A 22,445-nucleotide genomic window follows, 5' to 3' on the forward strand; every position below is an offset into this window, starting at 1 on the left:
GCGCAAAAAAGTACGTAGAAATGTGAATAATAGGAATTATTATGAAGTATACTCATGGTTTTTCACATCAGCACAGTGAAGAATGGTCTCTTCCTTACAAAGTATCGTTTGTTTGTTCATATTTTTAAAAGTTTGAACAATGATTAGATTTTAATATCATTCAAATTTCATGCAAATTCTTCGTAAAATTGAAGATCATAGGTATGCGGTACAATAAACAGTAAAAGCTCCTAGCTCCGTCCAGAGATAGAGGGAGACATTCCATCGGTATCTTGACATTGTTGGAAGCTTTTACTTTCGGGGCCTCAACAATTACCTGTTGACTTACCTAATAGGTGGATGCTACACAGCGTGTTGGGCATTTTGGTTCGCAAACATACCGCAGTTTGGCAAAATTGTTTGGCTCATTACGTCACCCGCGGCTCACTATTTACCTATTCGGTGGGTCAAAAGCCAGGAAAGGGTGACGACTTTTGCTCCCATAGGTAAGTGTTGAATCTCCAACAGTTAAAGTTTCCAGCTGTCGCCTAAAGACCAGTGGAGAGTCTCTCTTTGTCTCTAGTTCCGCTTAGAATCGCTTTATAGAGAGCGTTGAGACAACGCGGCTTGTGGACGTCACAGACGGGAATAGTGATCACACAAATCGAACGTTTACTGTAATCTTTGATCAACCTTTTTCCGAAGTCCCGTCTCCGTTCCCAATCTCATTTCATTTGAATTGCATTTTGCAATAAGGAACCACTATTTCTGGCTCTTCTATAAAAGCACCCTTCTGCATAGGGAAATCGATGGCATATATGCTGTTTCTAAAATGAGTCAGAAATAGTGATTCCTTATGGCAAAATGTGGTCCATTTGTTCCTTGCTGTGCTTCCTATGCTCCGGTCCATTCCACTTTATAATATTTGCAACCGGTGAAACTAATCTTTGTTCCCGTTTGTGACACTGTAAGCCTAAAATACGGGAACCAATCAGAAATGGATTCGCATTGTCTTTACTCTCAGTATTAGGGACTCTAGTGCCGCTCATGAATGTTCCCGAGTTTCTGATGATCCGGGCTGATTTCAGGTGCTACAAAGACTGATAAAATCCCGGGGGAAGTCGCAAACGCGGCACCTGAACGTGCAGATGGTGGCGGCCGAGAAGCTGGCCCAGTGCCCGCCGGAGATGTTCGACCTGATCCTAGACGAGAATCAGCTGGAGGACGCGTGCACGCACATCGCCGACTATCTGGAGACCTACTGGAGCGCGACGCATCCCACCGTGGACCAACCGCCGGCCCCGGTGCCCCGCCCCATCCAGCAGCCCTCGCCCGCCCTCGACCACCCCGCTAACCTCGGTCGTGTCACTTCAACACCACCCGGTGAGCCAAAAATCCCAAAATCACACTTTTCTTCCAAGGGACTCATTATTGAAATTGATAGACAAAGCTATAGTCAAAGAACACACAGAGAGTATGGAGTCATCCTATTGGTTGACACGGGTGCTTCTCATAGACTTAGGGGGAAATGACGGACCAAGTGTCTGGCCTCTCATGGCCTGCCGTTAGTTAGTCTGTTACTTACCTCCTTTGTCCAACCCAACAACCCATTTTAACCAATAGGATAACTTCGTTTTTCCTTTATCTCCTATGCCTGTCGCTTTGTCTATTGATTTCAATAATCAGCTCGCTGGTTAGCTTATGAGAGCGGACATTTTAGCCGTGTTCATAATCGTCAAATGAGGAAATGCCGATATTGATAATTCACTCTTTACCACTTGCGTGGCTTCTTGGAAATCACGTTGTTTTCCTGGGGTTTTAGGGAAAGCACTGTTGTATTCTGTGTGAGATGGTTTGTTCACCAAAGCATTGGAACTGCACTTACCGATTTGTGCAATGAGAAGTCCCTTCTCGGGCTGGTTCTTTTATGAGCAAGGGTTTAACTGTTAGATTTGTCTGGGAAAGAGTTTAAAATTATTGATGCATAGGACGATGTTTGGTAATGTTAAGAAAATAATTACAAATACCTAAGTTAATTATAGAAATATTTAACATGGATACATTTCTACCGTAGATAGGGGTAGATATATTCGAGATAGATATTGAATGGCATCTTTTAGATTAATGAGAACTAACTTAACTTCATAATGATCAACATGTTTAGTGCTGCCTTTTCTGTTTCAGTTTCTAATCCATAACTAACAAGCGTACATAACAATAGCAGATTAGTATCTAATTACGTCTATAGAATTCCAAATTTGCATTTTATATGAAGAAAATGAGTAATCATTGGTTACCGCGTAACCAACTTGGGAAACGCCTTCAAATTTGTAGGATGCAACATTATATACAACTATAGTTTCGTAATATTTCAGTGTACTAACTTTCAATATTAGTTCATTTTAACGCCTTTTGCTATGCTTAACAATTTACAATGAAAACCATAAATGTTTCTCCTTTTGTTACGCACATAAGTTTTCTCAGATACAAAACTTTTGAGTTACTGCAATTTTTTTTTTTCAAACTACGATCAAGCATTAATATACAAATATGTCGTAAAAATTGAGGCAGTTTCTACATCAATCTTCTGAATGAATTTTGGCCCTATAAAATGTTTGACTTTGGCACCGAATCATGATTGAGTCAGAGTAAATTAATTTTCATGGCCCTGACGAGTGTTCAACAGGCGAACAATGAGTTTGACTTTCCTGGTGCTACCGAATTTTATGACGTAAAAGCTTGTTTTTTCTTAAAAATAATCCGAGGAAATTTTTCTTCCAACCAGGCCTGCACCCAGAAGATTATGATTATCCTCAAGATCAAAGAGGTATGCTGACAACACCAATATTCATCACCCAATATGATTCATATTGAAAGCAGGCAGCTCACCGCTTTTAGCTTGTTTTTCGCCAATTATTGCATGCGTAGTCTAGACATTATTATCTTAAATTAACCGATTGAAAAGGCTTGTGATAGAAAATAAAATGCTTCAAAATGGCTTAAAATACTTTGTAACTTTACTTGTAACCGCCCACAGGAAGATGGTCTTTAAAACATGAATGTAAATGTTTCAGATATGTATTTTTGCCCATTAAGTTGGGACGTAGTGGTATTGAGTTCTCGATTTACATTCTAAGTGCATAGGCACAAGATTACGACCAGTTTTTTTTTTCATTTCGAGCCGACAGAGGGCGTAAAATGACATTGCACTCCAGAACCTCGAGTTCCGTAAATGGTAAACTTTTTTTGGTGTATTTTGTGCAAAAAAACACCCCGGTAACCAATTGTATGATTAACTCAATATTTAACTTTTTGAGCTGGAGCACCCTCTCCTGTGGGCGATCACAGTTGATTGTAATTGTTCGATGTGCCACGGATATAATTTTTTCATGTTTTTGTTCGTAAACTTCAGTAGCATACGTAGAAACAAAATGTAGCCATGGCTGCTTAATTTTTATTTCCTTCCATTGACGGATGCCTATTATTTTTTGCTTCTGTAGTTATTAATTGGCTTGATTCGATAAACTCGGTAAATTTGACTCCTATCGAAGTCAGGAAAGTAATGAAATCTTAGAGAAAAAATGCTCATGATGTAGGTTGCAAAAGTATGTGTTCTAAGTAAAATTTGCCTTACTAGTAATTTTCTTGAATAGTTGCGTCAATCTGCTTATAACTTTGACTACTAAAGATTGGTACAAAACATGGAATCCGTTTGAAACAAATCCAAGCTGGTAGGGAATTAAGGGTTTAAAAGGTTTGATGTTCAGCTCTACAGCTTCCAAATTTCAAACAACTTAATAAATACTTGTCATGGACATCCTTGGGGGTTTAGGAAGGGGGAATTTTGAAAAAATTGAGTAGTCTTGAAAGCAATTTTGAGCTGCTCTTGCCGAATTTATTGAATACTGTTTCAAAGATGGAAATTGATTTGCTTGGCAAAATTACACAGTTTTTTTTTTTTTTTTTTTTTTTTTTTTTTTTTTTTTTTTTTTTTAAACCGAGTAGATTTCTGACGGATAGCTCATCTACTCCCTAGTTTCGCTCATTGTAATTCAAGATTATTCAGTAATATCTGAGACTCCAAATAAGCGAAAGAGTGAATTTAATTCGTTATCATCTGTTAAAAGAATGTTTACTTGACTTTTTTTTTTCCTAAATATAATTTTATGATTAAGTTTAGTTTCCCTGCATGAATTCAATGTACATCTCAAGAATCATAGACTCACGCGCCAGCGCCTACTCACTACACTTCAGTATGTGCGATCTGAATCTGTCTTTAAAAGCTTTTAGAGCTTTAGTTATTTCTTGGCTCTTTCCTCTAATTTTCTGAAGCGTGGCGTGATTTGCGATGAATCGGTTGATTTGCCGTTTAAACCTTTGGAAAAGGATCGAATATCAGGATATTTGAAATGACCTCTTGAATAATCGATTTTTTTGCCATGACTTCGAATGCAAAAATATCGATACCCGATTATAATATGCTTCACCACTGTAAATCTCTCTATAAGTTCGCCCTTTTTACTTTTAATTCCTCACTTTACTTTTCAAACTCTTAATAAAGCTTCTTGTATCGTTTATTCATTGTTTATTTGCTCATTATTTTATTTTACACCTCTCATTCAATTGTATCACTCATTTATTTCTTTTCATAAATGATTTTCCGTCAATATTACTAATTAAATGTTCTCTTTTCTTTTTCTGCTCTTCTATTTTTCTGTCCTATCATCTCTTTCCGCTTCTTAACTCTATCTTGGCCGCATCGGAAGGAATGAAAGGTGTCATTAGAAATGAAGTCACAGTCCGATTTTAGCCGTCTTTTTGCCTATTCGCTAAACGGACAGTTACTCTTAACCAACCAATAACCTTTATCAGTAGCAGTAAGTACCATAGAGTAAAATTTCAGCGTGCTAAAATTATTTGTTTTTATCATCCATTTATTTCTTTTTAGCTATTTAGTCTTCCATGTTTGCAGTTGTCTTCTTAAATTCAAGTTATCCTTAAGGCAGAACAAAGGCTTCAAGTGCAGTTAGCAATCTTATACGAATTACATTTTGCAATGAGGAACTACTAATTTGGTTCATTTTAGAAAAACGTATGTACCATAACTTCTCCAATGCAGATACACTGATAAAAATATTCGTGTTCTTAGAGTGTTACTTTTGGTTAATGCAGGAACTAAAACACAAACCAATACGAATTTTGTGTTGATTTTGGTATACAGTTTGCGGTGAATTTCGCGCAGAAAAAAATGAAGAGACTGGGAAAATGCATTCCTCAGATTGCGACGACGTTCGTCTTCACCACTCGTTTTTCATTTAATTTCTTCGAGAAAACTAGCTGACATTTTCTTTTGAAGTTTTCAACCAATTGCTAGCATTATTTTGTGTTTTACTTCCCATATTAACCAAATTTTTGAGTTGAAATGTCTCTCTGTGTATGTGCTCTTATAGGTTAGCCGGAAATATTACTCCCCAATTGCAAAATGTGGATGTTGAGGGAAAAAGAGCCTGCCCAGTTTGAAGAGGAGGATTGGACTTTATTTCGCAATAAGAAACTATATGCGCGGTATGCGCCACCAGGCTCCCTATGTATATAGATAAAAGTGCTCTTTATAACATACGCCAAAAATAATAGCTCCTTATTGTAAAGAGAAGAATCGCTCAGGTGAGCGATTTCTGTTTGCTCGGTCGGAAAATCGAACTTAAATTATTTATTAATTATTATCAAAAAACTGCGGGTAGTTTGCTTTGTTTTAGTGCCTAGAGTATGTAACGTTGCGTTTTGATCAAGCAATTTAAGCTGCGCACATAGTAATTACACTCCGTATAACATAATTATATATTCTCAAAAACTCTTCTCTTGAACCGGCGTCTCTAGATAATTGTACTTCATGTTTTGTTTGACTTTTTTGGGCGTCTGGTGTGTCAAATAGATTGTCAAACACTTCTCTTACCAATTTGTCGATTCTCAATCAATGTCCTCGACGATATGGTTCTTTTTTCCGATGATGATCACATATTCATCGAGTAGAAATGTAGCATAGTCTGAAGTTGTTTATTATTGCTTCTTTTCTCAATCTAAAGTACTCAGGAATTCAACTGCTGATGATGGCTGATCCAATATGTAGGGAAGTTTGATATCAAATTGACAATAGTAATCAGAGGAAACATTACGCACGTAACATCGAGGATGCATTGAATGATGCTAATATCTGTCAATGGTCCAGTAACTTTATTACGGCTTGAAATAGCAACTCGTGGTATTTCACAAGATTTCGAAGGCACTTACATAGCTTCTGAAGGTAATGATTTAGTCCTGCATCATTATCTCAACAGTTTGCAAATCACGCACAATTATTTCCTTTTTGACTGTTATATAGAAGGCATGGTTTTCGTAATTATTTTACTTGCCTGCTCTTCCATTGTTTTCATCATTTGAAAGTTTTATTTCAGTTACTTTGTAATTTACAATTTATTCAATAGTGGCATTTTGGTGGAAGCGGGTCAAAATGGTCGTTTAAAAAAAAATTGTGCATTCCATAAAGGTATAAGTCTCCGTTTACATCTTTCAAAACGCATAGGGGGACTTTTGGGAAGGATAATATTGTGCTTGAAACATTTTTGAAGCGTTTTCCTCGCATCCTTTTATAGTAACTTTTAAAGGAAGAACTTTCAAAACTGGAGGATCCGGAGGATCTCTACCATGACAGATTCCTGTGGAGAATAGGCGTCGCAGAGCGCCCTAGCGCGCCGTAAAAGCGGCTCATACATACATACTTTCAAAAATGTCATACGTGAGGGTCTTAAAACATGCTTGAAATAGCGTATTGACATGTGCCCCGAGCCTCAGGTTCAAGAGATGTTCGCTCAAAGTCAAAGAGAGAAAAAAAAGATTAAGCTCCAAAGTCAGTATTGTGTGACCTATCTGAGATGAATTCCATTCTTGTCCCCGATAGCGATGGATGGCGCATGACAGTGAACTAAAATGATCATCGTTGAGCACAATTATGGCAACGCGTTGCTTCATGCAGATAATCACACACAGTTAAGTGGCAAGAGCTATTTTAAGGAATAAGATATTTTAGTCATCCAAAACAAATACAAATATGTAACACGTATTGAATGATTAACATCCTTGAGCATATGAAGGGAGGGAAAATCAGGTGTCAGTTGCCAAAAAGGGGTTTCTCGGTTGTTGTGCGGACTGCGGAATAATGCCGAAGGTGCATGCGCTAAGTAAAACAATCTAACTGCATGAAATAATGTTGAATGTTTTGTTCCTTCTCTCCTCTTTTTATCACTCTGGACTCTAACCTAGTGAATCCGAGCTGATACCTATGAATATACTTTAGACGCATAGTTTAGTTTGTGATGATTTCGGGACGCTCTTTAAAAAAAAGAAAAGAAGTAGCAGGTACTTCACTGTACAGTCCAATCTGATGGCCAGTGTTCCTGGCAGTGTCACGCAAATACCTCGTACTTAGTTATCCACTTAGTGGCTGGTCAACCCTGCCGTGCTAAGGAAAGAACGTCGTATGAACATTCGAGTGTTGCCAAAATTTCCTTCGATAAAAGGTTTGTTTTTTCGGGAAGTTATGAATATTTTTCCTTTAAATTTTAAGAATCTTTAGGTAAAACTAGCTGCTTCAGCTCGCTACGCTCGCTTACGCCGCTAGCCGGGGGCAAGCCCCCTGGACCCCCAGTTACTCGCTCCGCGAGTAACTGTTGGCTCGCTTCGCGAGCCAAATTTTGCTACTACCAGTGCTTAGAGGACTTCCTGGAGGCAAAATGATAAATTCAAAAACAAAGAATAGGAAACTAAAAATTACCTACTTTTAGAAAAAGAAACAACCTTGAAAAATAAATAACACTCCTGGAAAAGAAAATCAGAACACTTTTTGAAAATGTAACGGTGCGAAAGGGTGAAGATAAATCACCAATTCTCTTGGAAGAAGACATGAGCCGACCCCCGACATGAGTGAAACTGCCGTAGGACCCATGCTAGGGTAGAAGGGTGACACGTGTTGTGAGCAGGTAGGGATGGGTTTACGTGGAGAGGGAAACGGAAAATCAGAGGGTGGGAGGTCCCCCAACCATATGACTCGTCCAGCGTCAAAAACGCAAATATGTCGTTATCAAATCGAGGTAAATTTTGCAACTTCGGTCGCGCAAATCGAAAAACGAAGGGGTTTGGCACATCTAGACCCTATGAGCTTTCATTTAAAACAAATCCGAGGAAAATCGGTCCAGTAGTTTCCGAGATCGAATTAGCACAAACTGTCCAGCGGCAAAAACGCTAATATGTCGTTATCAAATCGAGGTAAATTTTGCAACGTCGGTCGCGCAAATCGAAAAACCAAGGGATGTTGGCACGTCTACAGCCTAAGAGCTTTAATTTAAAACAAATCCGAGGAAAATCGGTCCAGTAGTTTCCGAGATCGAATTAGCACAAACTGTCCAGCGTCAAAAATGCAAATAAGTCGTTATCAAATCAAGGTAAATTTTGCAACTTCGGTCGCGCAAATCGAAAAACGAAGGGTGTCTGGCACATCTAGAGCCTAAGAGCTTTCATTTAAAACAAATCCGAGGAAAATCGGTCCAGTAGTTTCCGAGATCGAATTAGCACAAACTGTCCAGCGTCAAAAATGCAAATATGTCGTTATCAAATCAAGGTAAATTTTGCAACGTCGGTCGCGGAAATCGGAAAACCAAAGGATGTTGGCACGTCTACAGCGTAAGAGCTTTCATTTAAAACAAATCCGAGGAAAATCGGTCCAGTAGTTTCCGATATCGAATTAGCACAAACTGTCCAGCGTCAAAAATGCAAATATGTCGTTATCAAATCGAGGTAAATTTTGCAACGTCGGTCGCGCAAATCGAAAAATCAAGGGATGTTGGCACGTCTACAGCCTAAGAGCTTTCATTTAAAACAAATCCGAGGAAAATCGGTCCAGTAGTTTCCGAGATCGAATTAGCACAAACTGTTGGAGGCCAAAAAAGGCCTTAGGATATTAAATATATAGATTGCGAACGAAATTCTTTGAAAAATCGGCAGGAAAATATTCATTTTACCAGGTGATTCGCGTTTAATTACAGGAAATTCGGCAACGCCTGAAGGTTTATAGGACTTTTTTCTTAGCACGGCAGAACACTGCTTAAGAGCAATGATTAGTGCAGCGGCCATTAGGTACTTCCTTGGAGAGCATATATATTGCTGAACAGTCATGTACCACATCAGTTTGTATTTTTTCCATGTCAGTTACTTCATCTGTCTCTTTTGTGGCCAGTCAATCCCTTTAATTTAATCGTTTTTTTTTTTTTGACATACGAAGGGTTGAGGTGTGATCAAGCATTAAAAGTAATGAAACCTACCGAGGACTCCTGATTTTAAACAGAATGTTGAGGTGCTTTTTCATTTTATTGCGTTGTTTTCTCAAAGCTTTCCCCGTGCTGCTTGATTGCGAGACGCAAGGTAAACCTTGGGAAAGTTAACCACGCCAAAGTTGAATTTACTAACTGATCCCATTTTAACATTATCAGGACTCTAAGAAATGGGTGCAACACTAAAATTTCAACACCCTCAACTGTCATCGACGAAAGTAGAGTCCCTTTATACCCAGAGTTGAGACGGCTCGATTATCAGCTGGCCTGGGCTGGCCATGGTGTCACAAAAGTGTGCACCCAAACGAACGATATTGAGGGATAAGGATAAAGAATCCTGCGATGTCTGTCATCCAAAAACAACAACATCAACAAAACTGATCAAAACCTAACCGAAGAAATTGCAATAAAATAAAATTAGATTGATTAGTGGATAATTTCTTAATCTATTTTCATTGTGGTGCGATGAAAATAACAATTCGCTCTTGATAAGCCACAATTGGGTTATATTTTCATTATTTTTGTTCACATTCGAGGTCCCGCCATCTTAGTGCACTCATTTGTGACTCCATGAGCGAGAACCAATCAGAATTGGATTTTTTTTAGGCCACTTTCAGCCCAACCAAAAGTGAGATGTCGTAACTCGGGGTATAAAGGGACTCTTGATGAAAGCATCAGGTAATGACGATTTCAGCGAGTTGGCAACACTGTTGATACTCCATTTAAATCTATTTAATATATCGATTGAATAGATTGTTCTACATATGTACAGTTAAATGGGGAAAACAGTGTTGCCAATTTGCAAGAATCGCCACTGGCAATAGCAACTCCCGTTGATCAACTATTGAGCGCTACCTCGTCCCCACTGTAGAGTCCTCACATCATTCTCTCTTCCGTATTACAACCTTAATTTCTGCATCATCTGCATGCAACGCACACTATTTTTTGGATCCCAGATAGTCTAATGAAGCGCAAGACGCCAAGTCAATCAAAAATTCAGATGATATGGTTTCAGGACATTCTGTCAACGATTTTTTGTCCGCACACTTGTTTTGTCCAGTAGTTGACGTCCACGCGTAAAATAAGCAAGAGTGACTCGGTCCAAGTGTTATATTTTCGTCCATGTAATATTATAATGGCAGTATCAAAATGAGAAAATTGAGACTCTCAATCTGACTCTCTCTCAATTTGAGAGAGAAAGAGGTGTTGTTATGGTAACTCATTTTTTACATGAAATGTTACTTCCTTCCTTTGATTTGTCTTTTCAAATTGTCATTGGTGAGTATTTGGTCTTATTTCTATCCTTAAAATTGTCTATATAAAATATATCTTGTAAATAGCTTTTTTTTCTTTTTTTAATGAAAATATTACTTCATCATAAAAGCATTTACATTTTTAAAACGTGGCAAATATTTGTAAAACCTTTTCCAAGCGATGGCATCGATATCAGTCTCAATGAGCCGTGGTTGGGTTGAAAGAAACAATACACAAAAATGAAAGGAAGAGAGTAAAAAATCAAGAAGCACGCAATCTTTAGTTTTAAACCATTTGTACATAGATCTTTTAGAGTCGAATACGTCCGATTTTGAGCGTTTGGTTGCACGTATACCACGCTGCAGCCCAGTAAAAGCGCAAAATATGAAAGAAAAAATCAAACTGCTTTGAAAATCATTAAATTCGACACGGAACCACCTTAATACATATATTTACAAAACACGCGTCATATTTTCCTTTTATACTTATTTTTTCCCACAATTTAAATGCGAATAATCCATGCAGAGTGTGCGAACATTTCAAAATCATGAGTTGAAAATAGCTGATTCCGCGAGTTCCATATTAGAGCCTAACACAGAGTGAAGCGGCGTGCTGCCAGCGCGAGACGCGCACTGGCGCCTACAAACCTAAGGGGAAACTTCACGCATTGCGCAATGCTTCAAGTATCACCTTAGGTTTGTAGGCGCCAATGCGCGCTATCCGGCCGCCCGCCCGCCCGCCTCAGCGTGTCACGGCGCCTTATTGAACAACTATTTCACAACAGAGGTGTTGCCCAGTATCATACGCAATTGAAGGCGCTCTAACATATTAAGAATGGCAGGCATCCTTTAAGAATACGGAGCTTCCCTCGCAAAATAGATTGAGAGACTACGGCACAAAAGGAGAGCAGTAGTCCAAAAACTTATACTAAATCCTAGCATGTGTATTTAATAACGTTTAGCATATAATTTGCCACAAAACGCGTGGACGTAAACTACTAGAAAAAACAAGTGCGCGGACAAAAAATCGTTGACGAATTGTCCTAATGGATGATATGGTCAGTTGCGCCGGCCATCGAATCGTGTTTTGATGATTGATCTACCGCAGTAATGACACCCTTGGTTTCTTGCACCTTGCTCTCATCCAAGCTTCTTGTTGAGTGATCAATGCAAATGTGTATCTTCCTGACTGATGAAATCAAGGTGGAAGATATTAAGGAAATTTGTCACTACCGTGGTGAAAGACGTTACAACTGCATGTTTAAAAGGGCGATGCTCGGTTGATATTGAACGTAGGAAGTTGCCGTTTGGGTAGATCTCATTATTTCTAGTTTAAAAGAATCAAGCATCAAAAGAGGATTCCGTGACCAGCACAACTGACCAATTCAAGGAGGTTTATAAATACGACCCCAAATCAAGGGCTAATGAACAATACCGTCTAAGCTGACAATTTTGGCAAAGAGGAGTCAGCGACTTTGCCGTATTCTACAGTATAAAATACGCAAGCTAATGAGTTTAGTTTCTCCAATTTTGCAGTAAAGCGCTACAATGACGCTGCGATATATGAAAAATGCAAATCTAACCTTAAAATTACAAAAATGACGAAGTTTTCTCTGCGCTCTGCAAAATCGTCAGTTTGCATGTACGGAATTGAGAATTTGCGGTTGTCTCAAATTTTGTGAATCTCATCTTTAAAATGATACTGCTCGGAAAACTGAGCACGAGGACATCCTTGGTTTCTAAATTGGACAATTATTGGAGAACAAATGACAAAATAACCTAATTTGCTAAAATATATGTGTTTACATGGCAAATACCGCCAGATGACGTCATAAGGCGGGCACAATTCCTAAATTTTAAATATATTTTTCTCTCATTTTCCCGTGTCAGAGAAAAATTATGAGAGTAAACTCAGCTCATTAGGCACTCTCAGATGAGGCAATACCTTTTTTGTGCGCAAATTATCCATTGGTTGCATATGAGGCCTTATATGCAACAATGGCGGTTGTGAAAAATTACCTTTTAGAAAGACGCTTAAAAAACTGTTTTGTTCACACAAAAATTTCATATGTTTGGCTCTGGCATAATGTGCAGATCTCGAAAATCACATATCAAGTATTTTCTCAAAATTTTCTCGATGCCAAAACGGTTTTTTGAATGCGTTTCGAAAAGGTAATGTTTCACATCCGCTATTGTTACAGAGTCCTCATATAGGCTTGCATTGTTCGTTAGCCATCGAAATCCTTGTTGCACGAGAATAATATGAGCCCTTCATTTGATTTATTTGTAACTTGAATGCGTTTTTATGAGCCCTTCATTTGATTTATTTGTAACTTGAATGCGTTTTTCAGGGGGCTACCACCACCCACCCCGAGGGCGCTCGCGGATCGTGCGGGAGCGGGGCGAGATGTCCGAGTACGAGGACTCGGGGGTGTCGGTCGTGTCGCGGGACGGCATGATCATGTACCACCCCCACGGGCAGCACCCGCACCCCCACCAGCAGCACCCGCACCACCACCCGCAGCACCAGTCCCCGCCGGGCGGGCCCTACGCCCACCCGGACCCCCGCGGGCGGGAGATGTACCAGCGCGGGCTCAGCGGCGAGGAGCGCTACCCGGAGCGGCACCGCGCCCCCCTCCACGACCCCGAGGAGTACCACCCGCACCACTCCCATCGCGCCAGCTCCAAGCGGGCCCTCAACGCCGTCTAACATCAGCAGGTCCGGTTCTCTCAGCCGGGCGTCTCCAGTGATTGAACCGGAGGCTACAGTTAGTTGTCCACGGATGCCAGACCCGCCTCAATCAGGTCCTGTGAAATCAGGGTTGTACGCGTGAAATGAAAAATATGAAAGATTGGACATTTCCGTGGAAAATCTCATGAAATTTTACGAGACTGTGAAAAATTCCATGTTTTTCAGGGGTTAGAGTATGCAACCCGCGCTCAAATACACAAAAATAGAGGACAGTCACAATTTTTACACTTTGCGAAACATGAAAAGGAACTGGTATTTTTCAATATTTTTCACAAATTTCTGAAATTTCATGATATATTTCACGTGAAATTTCAAAACTTTATTTTTCATGAAAAATTGCAACCCTGTGTGAAATCCAGTGATTGAACCCCTGGCACCAGATTTGAGGCGACTTTATCGCTTGGATCCAGGCGGCTCACTGGAAAAAAAGTCGCTTGGATCTAGAGTTCAGACTCTTGAAAACAATGACATGAAAGAATACTCTTATTGGCTTTTTGCTTGAATCAAAAGGAAATCCACTTAAACTAAGATACTTGGTTCTAGATTTAGGCAAAAATCCGATTGAATCAAGAGTATTTTTTCTTGTCGATGTTTTTAAGAGTCTGGACTCTTTTTTCCAAGCGACTTTTTTTTCCAGTGTTCCGATTCTCTTTCTTGCTTGTATTCAGTGGCAGGGCCACCAGACGGAGAAAGGAATCGCAGAATTTTCATAGTGAAATCGAGTTGCTTAGAAAAGAGGCCGTCATTTAGTCAAAGTTTGTACTGAAAAATTGCTTTGAGTTTTTTTCCAGCATGGAAAATTATAGAGAACAAAAAATTAAAATTTGCGCGCGATGTCATAAGGAGAGCAATACAGGCAGAGATAGCATTTGCAAAAATGAAAATAATCCGAGTGGCATTAATTGAACATTGAAAATTGAAACGGATGCTCTCTCTTATTCTGCATGGCGCCCGAAAAGAAAAAAAAGTAATCAGGCTCCAGTTTCCTTTTTCAAATTCGTATTTCTCCTGCTCATTCTAAACTGGAGCTTCCAAGTTAACGCTACTGATGGATGGAGGGCTGGGGCTCTCATAGTTGTTCATAATTTTTTGTACTTCCTACTGTTATATCGTTCTTGTGTCTTTTTTTATCGGCTAGTTTAGTCAGCGTGGATAATTCGGCTGGCTCGAATTTTTATAACGTGTTCGACCCTGTTTTAAACGAGAATACCTTTTCCATCTGCATGCAGATATTAATCGTATAGTATCTGCAAAAAGCAGATGAAAAAGGTAAATTTGTCTAACTCGAGGTCTGGCGATTGGAACTAGTAAAAAAAACATGAGCAGGAGAAACTATATTTTCTTCGTGGATAATTATAGTCGGACCAAATTATATTAATTGTTATGGGTTCCACGACAGATTAAAATGAAGAAGAGGAGAAATGCAAATGAGCTGTAACTCTCTGATAGAAACTCCATACATTTTTCTATAACTGTAAGAGCTATGATGGATTACCGAATTAGCATGACTTTTCGATGACTTTCAATAACGTAGAATTGTTGTGAGTCCAATTCAACTCAAACCTGTATGATGATGATACCTTTCATGTAAAAACTGACTATAGACAGAGTAAATCGTCGTAATAAAATAAAATATTGGCGGTTGCAAAAAGTGTAGGTGTTAATGTGGAGAGAATTACCACCCGATGAGATAAGTATATGTATATTGAGAAGCATTCCGACTAGAAAAAAGCTAGCTCATTGCATTGCAGATTCAAGTAAGGAGCACCTCCAATTTTAAGAGGACGGTATATATTAGGATTTATATCCTTCTTTCCAGGCCTATGCGCTAAAGTACAGGCTAAGCGTACTCGTATTGGAATACTGTCATCTAGTGAAAAAACAAATTACTCACTAAAACAAACAAATTAGTTTCAATTGCTCCTTAACATGCCATTAATGAAGAAACTGATGAAAATTTATCGGCTGCGTTTATGGTTGAACCTTGAATTGACAGAAAGGGTTCAATCAGGCAGGCCCGCCACATCCCATCTCGGGCCCTGGTACCAATTTTCTGGCCCGGGCCCTTAGCACAGGGGGGGGGGGTCCGGGGGGTCTCCCCCGGGAAATTTTTGAAATTTTAAATCTATTTGGACACATTATGAAGCTCTTATGATGGAGATTTTCCATCAATTTCTGCAGAATAATTACGCCTTTTTGTTTACTTTCAGCACCAAAAACTTTCGAATTGTTGCATTCAAAACATCTATAAATTTTTTTTTGAGGGGGCAGATGATAATTTTCAATTCTATGGGGTGCCGGGCCCCCCTGGACTCCCCTTTCGTACGTCTATGGCAAGGGAGTTAAGACATTGAAGTCGAGGATGCCCAGAAAGGAGCCTCTTAGCATCCGACAACGGAAGAAAATGAAACACAGTTACTAAAAATATCATTCTACATATACTCAAAATCTTGAAAATCTCTAAAAAAGTAAGAAAAATTTTATAGTGCCCTAGCGTGTTTTTGAAACTTTATTCACCTTTTGCGGAATTTTCAGGGTAATTTTTTCACTTTTCCCTACGAGACAAGGGTTACACATGAATTCGTAGTGGTTTGTCACCTGCGTCACGGGCCGGGCCCCTCCAGGGCCCGGGCCCCGGTACCAGGGACCCAGTATCCCCCCCCCCCTTGTGGCGGGCCTGCAATCAGGGTTTGTACCATGAGCTGACTCTGATTTTTCTTTAAAAAAAATAGAAAATTATTCATATTGTCCTAAGCTAGTATGCCTCAGTAGGTGTCTGCAATCATACTTTTTTTATTTTTGTCTCTTAATATTCAATGTAAATGTCTTCATGGTCCTCAAATTGATGAAAATAAGAAGTAACCCTTCATAAATATGCACTCTTTACTCTGTAGTAAATAAACCGGTATGAAATCGATTACTTTTTGTAAATATACTACCTTTTGTAAAGGGTAGGATTTTGTCTGTTCCTTACTTGCCTTAAATATTTTCTGCTATTAATGAAAACAAGAAAAATTAGGTTTTCTTTAGATTTATATTTTTGCTTTACCGAAAAACAGGAAAGGGGAGAGAACAACCAAATAACATAGTGTAAAAGACTTCATTGAACGGAAGTAATCTTTCGAACGCAAATGTGATTTTGTCGTGAGGAAGCTGAAACTTTGCACTTATTTTATGCACGATGAAATGTGAGAAGAGAACTATATTACATCCGATAAATTATTGAAAAGCGTATATTTATTTTGCATCGGAAAATACCTCCCATCTCTTCATTTCTATAAATAAAAAAGGAGAAACAATGAAACAATCACTGTTTGTTTCTCTTGGACTAAAATAATGAATAAAATATCTTTATCGTTTTACTCTTTGAAAACAAGTCATTGATGAGTTTTCAAGACGCTAATTGACCTTTATGTGATCGATTACTAGTAAGCATCAAGTTTGACTTCTAATGCTTTACTTTTCTTTGATTTTCTGATACTTAATAGTTGCTGTAACCGTTTAATCACTGGATTTCCTTACCTTCCCTCTCCTTGAAGCGATCTTCAAATTGAAGGATCGTCTTCACTCTGAACATCACTTATAATTAGATGAATATGAAGTTGGAAACTTCTTCTGAATTTAATTTTTTTTTTTAATAAAACAAGACCACATGTATGAACTGTTCTCTTCGTCGAAGAACCAAACCCCATGTTTTGGTCATCTCCGGCAACAAGTGGATTGTTTAAATTTCAGTTCTATCCGCGTATTTGAAATACGTATATTCGTGTATATGTTTTAAATAACTTTTCCTTTTTGTATCAGTGTATATAAAATTCTTGTATTATAGAAAAATCTATGACATGATTCTAAGAAACTGTTTGAATTTTGAAAAGTCAAGCTACCGTTTCTTTTGTAGTAATGATGTGATCTATGTTCAAACCTACCTGTTTCGTCTCACCACTCGGAAGGTTTTTATAATCCTCTTTCTACGTATGATTTTGATATTTTCACTTTAGATATGCACCACTTCAGATGATGCTAGCAGTAGATGAACTATAGGGTACTCATACAGATATCTCAGACCACTTGCAAAAATTATGCTTTCATTTTCATTGTATTTTTTTATCATCGTTAGCATTCTCATTGATCACTTCTCTCAGAAGTGAAGAAAAAAATCATTTCAAACAGCAGAGATTAGGATTATAACTGTCTCAAGACTGCAAATTCACATCTGTAACGCGTCGTCACTTTTAAACCCTAACATATTTAGTGGAGGTACTCCGAATTTTCACGTGTAATTATATTCAAAAATTTGGATACTTAAGCTTATACTTCACCTTTTTCAATAGGTATTCTGTGTTTAAATCGCATGACTTCACTCAGAAGTCGTTTAACAAGATTCCACTTCATACAAGTATAGCCATTTTCCCGAGTTGGGGGTTTCAACCCGACAATGCGCCTTTACTTTCGCTTAGAATGCAGAGAAATTCAATCTGAGGAATGAATTCAGGCATTTTAGAATTAGTTCTCTCAGTAACCATTTCTTTTACCTCGAATACACCAGTAGCGTGGCGTGCTTTGCGATATATCGCTGGATCTGCCATTCAAACTTATGGAAATATTTCAATTCACAGGGTGTTCGCAACGAACACCTTAATAATCGATTCTTTACGATAGCCTCAAATGGAGATGCTCGATAAATCGATCATTCGCGCCTCGCCACTGGGATACACTGACCAAAACTAAGTTATGAAATAATCCATTAAAAAGTTACATTCTCATTATCACTCATTTTTACATTAATGCACAAAGCGTAGAGTCCTCTCTGTCTGCCTTTTATCATATGAGTATAGCGTAGATGATTCAAGGCTGTTTATACCGTCAAAAAATCCTCCCCTCCCTTAACCCCTTAAACGTTACACGCGAGCCAATCTTACAAACAAGAGAATAATAGGTGCAAAATATTTGAGTTGGATCAACTAATAGGCACCTTTCGTGGCACCCTGGCATATTCTCTCATTTTTCATGACTGATGACTAGAGAGTCTATCACATGGAATCGATATTCAGCAATGCGCCTTGAAATTACTCTAACAATCGCTTCCTGAGCAAATTTTAAGAATATATGTGCATTTCTGTTGGGTTACATATATTTTATGTACAATTATTTAGAGACAGGATTTGAATAATGTAATGCACATACTAATTAAAGCGCTGTTGAATATTAGTATAACATGATGCTACTGGATTGCTGCTGGAAAAATATCTTGGACTCTATGCAAATAGTTTTGAGTTATTTTTTTCTTGTTTAAAGATGAAAGAAAAGAGTAAGTCCATAAACTGACGTTAAATGTCACTATGTAGGAAGCTATCCTGTTATTGAAGCTCTTACCTGTTTTTTCTTTCAATATTTGACATTGTGACATTTCTTTTAATAAATGAGGACAAAAAATAAAAAAATTAAATAATTGAATGTAGAAATTCCCAAAAAGACTTTAGGAACTATTCTAATTTTTTGTAACGCAACTTTTTTTTTTTTTTTTTTACACACACAAAGTATGTTATTGGACTTACTTCATTTCTCACGAGAGCAGCTCGTATGGCCCAATATTTTATTTTTGTTTATTTTGTGTCATTCAAAACTTCCATTAGAATAACGCATATGATAAAACGCAAGCTCAGTAAATCTTGACCACAGTTTATGTTAAAATAAAAAAGAAATGAGTTCATTCCAAAAAATCTTCAAGCCCATTGCGTTCCCGTCTGGCTAACCAACAACCAAAGCAGTCTTTAAAAATTGCTGCATATCGTCCATTTGTTGTTAGCAGATAGTTGGTTTTGTAAGTTTGGTGTCATGTTTTGAGACGAATCGATTGATCTGCCATTTAAGTCTATAAAAAAGGATCGATTTTAAGAGTATACAGCTTGATAATCGATTTTTTTATGGTAGCCTCAAATGGGTGAGCCCAAGGTCCACAGAGGGATCAATCCTTCTTTACAATGTCCTAACGGCAGGAGGCAAGACACCTGAAGAACAATCGGAGAGACGGTTCTACTTCAAAACTTAGTTGAATTTCGACAATTTTTGTAAGTCAATATAATTGTGGGTAAATATCTTACCAATGTGTTTGGTTTGACCAGTTGAGATGTTGCTGTTAACTTTATCGCTAAATTATTAGTTATTGTTACTATTGTTTTAATTCCGTATATTTATTGACTTGTTACATGTTAAGACATACAGTGAAATATGTTGAGCACTTATTGTGTTAAACCATTCCGTTTCATTGCAATGACCGATTGAATGGCATGGTGCCAATCGATCTACCCGTTCCTCATTTAGGCTTTTGAACCCTAAAATACAAAGGACGAAGTATACAAAAATGCAGGTATCATGACCAATTGTGAGAAATGACACTTGCCTTCCATGTTAGAGTTCTAGTACGTAACGGGGATTTAATCATTAATTTAATCATTAATTAATTTAATCATCGAATCGAGTACACAGTTTCAGGGGAGAGACACGGTCGTGGAAACGGGTACGCCGATTTTAGGTCATTCTACTCTTTGTGAATACCGAATGCGGGGGAAAGAAATTATTCGAGCACATAGGAACAGATTTATATTTGATAGAGCTTTCGGCATGCCTAAACTGTAAACCAGGAACAAAGTCAGAAACGTCCAACGTCACGTAATTGATGAAGTTATTCCTCATTAAAATTAACCTGAAGTATACATACGTTATTACGTCTCCTAGGACTCTAAAGTCTCAAGGTACAGTTGATTCTTAGACATCTCCGAAGAGATCCACCGAGGAGATAAAGAGGGTGGGGAGGGGTGCATTATATCAAAATTAAGAGAAGTATCCATCGGGAATTCGTTTTTAACTTGACCTCTCAACGTCTGACACGTACTGAAAAACTTTTCCCACGCTTTGATCTTTTTCAAACGTTAATTGTTTTTTTTAAAGCTGTTTTCAAACGAACAGAAATGAAGGAGATATAATTTTATGGATCACATCTTTGTAAGTTATAGACTCAAAAAAAACCAAGAACGTCCTATATTCAAGATACTTTTAACATGAATGACATTTTCATACAAACTTCTGAGAGTAAAATCACACTAAGTTTCAGCACCGTTGACGATGAGATTGACCATGTTGTCTTTGGTTTTACACCAAATATATCCATTATACGGTCGCCTCCAAAATAGGATCCCCTTTTTTAGCAGGTATTATCCGATTTTTCCCTTCCTTGGTGACTCGGGGATGTTTTTGAATCAATCATGGATACAATTGTTTGAAGTTGTCAGCTAATCTACAGCTGAAAAATATTTTGTTCAGGTCTGTCAATGAAAAAATGATGGGGTCACCAATTTCATCATTGACTTTACATTTACAGTCAAAAAAATTTGTCCGGCATTAAGATATGATACTTGTAAAACACGGGCACCAAAGAGATTTCGGCTCAACAAATTGATGAAGTCAAATCTAAAAAACACTAAGCTAGCACTCTTCTCACATCTGTAGAACATACTTTTGGATGAGCGAGTGTGAAGTAGAGAAAAGAAGCGATATTGGTCGAAATGATGTAATTTTTACAACATCGTGCTTTTAAAAAATGTTCTGATATTTTCATGTGGAAGATCTAGAGGTTCGTGGATTTTCAATTCTGAATTTTTTCAAATAATAAATCGTACTCTTCCTGAGAGTGCTTTGGTAGCAGGATGAAATCATTTTGATTCTTTATGGATTCCATAGAATACGTGCTTTAAGGTTGTATTGATTTCTTTCGATGCTATATTTATCTGCAGTGAGGAGGGTGATATTACAGTCGATGTAGTATTCTAATTTCCTTTGTGCTCGTGTTTAGTTTTTTTCAACCTCAAAATTTTAATTTATCATCTCTTGAAAGATAGTGAAGTATCGGTGATTATGCTGGTCCATCTAGGTGACTTACATTAATCTTTTAGGAATATTAACTGTGATGGACAGATTATGAATGTTTAGTTGATCAAATGTATTTGTAAGTGTTGAATGTTTGCCCCGGACATTGATCCGGATCTGTGTAAAAATACCACTAAGTGTATGAATCTAACCTCACCGCCGACGCGCCGCAAATGGAAAAGCAAAAATATTTTGAAAACAGTCAGCAATTGTGTGTTCAACTTAAGTGTCAAATTCTGCTGGAGTTTCACCACGGTTCCGTGTTAATGAAATTCCATTATTTAAATATTTTTGTAATTTCTTATTATTATTTTGTAAAAATTTCTTTGCACCCTTCGGTGCATAGCTAGCCTGTGAGAGGAACAAATATCCAGTAAAATAAACAAATTAAAAAATTAAAACAATTGAAAAATTAAAACAAGCGTTTCATCATTTTCCTTCTTCTTCTCATGTTGCGCACCCCTGCATACTCCCTTAACTTTAATTATTCTTTCTTCATTTTTAAAATGTGCATTTTTTACGATTGCACGAAGTGTATGACAACAAGTAAGTAGGGTGAACTACGAGAAAGGGTGAAAAGAGTTAATATTAAAAGTCCAGGATATCTTCATCCGTTGTTGAATCTCACTTAACTACAAAATACTTCAAAATCAAAGAAGTATAAGCGTTCGTCTGATTTCAGTTGTCATCGCTCTATAACTTTAATAAAAAAGGCTGATGATAGGTGGAAAATATGAAGAAACTTTTTAACACACCGTACCTATTACACAAATGTTTTCTTGAACTCAATAAGAATATGAGTTTATCTTGTATCTAGTATCTAGAGGAACACAGATGCATGATAATACGTGCGAAGACGATATAACTGAGCCTAACGGTAGAGCAGCTACCAAAGTGTCTCGATTTTTGTTTGAAACATTGATAAAAAATGTTTACTGCATCATGAAAAGGATAAAATCGTGCAATATTCAACGTAGAATCGTTACGAAGAATAATTCGGAATATTATACCAGAAACTTAGAAACATTATTTATTTATTTTTTTTTCAAAATGATAAGACTTTTATGATTTCGCCACGACTTGGAGTCGAATCGCTATCTGAATTGTATAAACTTTTTAAAGAAAAACTTGTAGAATTTACGGGTGGTAAAATCAGAG

The 22,445-nt window shown here is 37.8% G+C and overlaps 1 protein-coding gene across 8 annotated transcripts in view; it reads left to right on the top strand.

Moving 5' to 3' along the window:
* Positions 1–21,708, top strand: part of Ca-beta (Calcium channel protein beta subunit) — a 328,761-nt gene extending 307,053 nt beyond the window's left edge. For 7 of the 8 annotated variants that reach the window (XM_019054128.2, XM_019054127.2, XM_019054130.2 and 4 more), the window contains 3 exons: positions 1,068–1,362; positions 2,765–2,806; positions 12,964–21,708. In XM_019054128.2, the coding sequence (XP_018909673.1) occupies positions 1,068–1,362; positions 2,765–2,806; positions 12,964–13,322 (696 nt within the window). In that variant the 3' untranslated portion in view covers positions 13,323–21,708. The remainder of the gene's footprint in view (positions 1–1,067; positions 1,363–2,764; positions 2,807–12,963) is intronic. The other variant, XR_011900186.1, reaches the window with a different exon arrangement.
* The last annotated feature ends 737 nt before the right edge of the window (positions 21,709–22,445 follow it).

Source organism: Bemisia tabaci, chromosome 1, assembly GCF_918797505.1.
Source record: "Bemisia tabaci chromosome 1, PGI_BMITA_v3".
NCBI lineage: Eukaryota > Metazoa > Arthropoda > Insecta > Hemiptera > Aleyrodidae > Bemisia > Bemisia tabaci.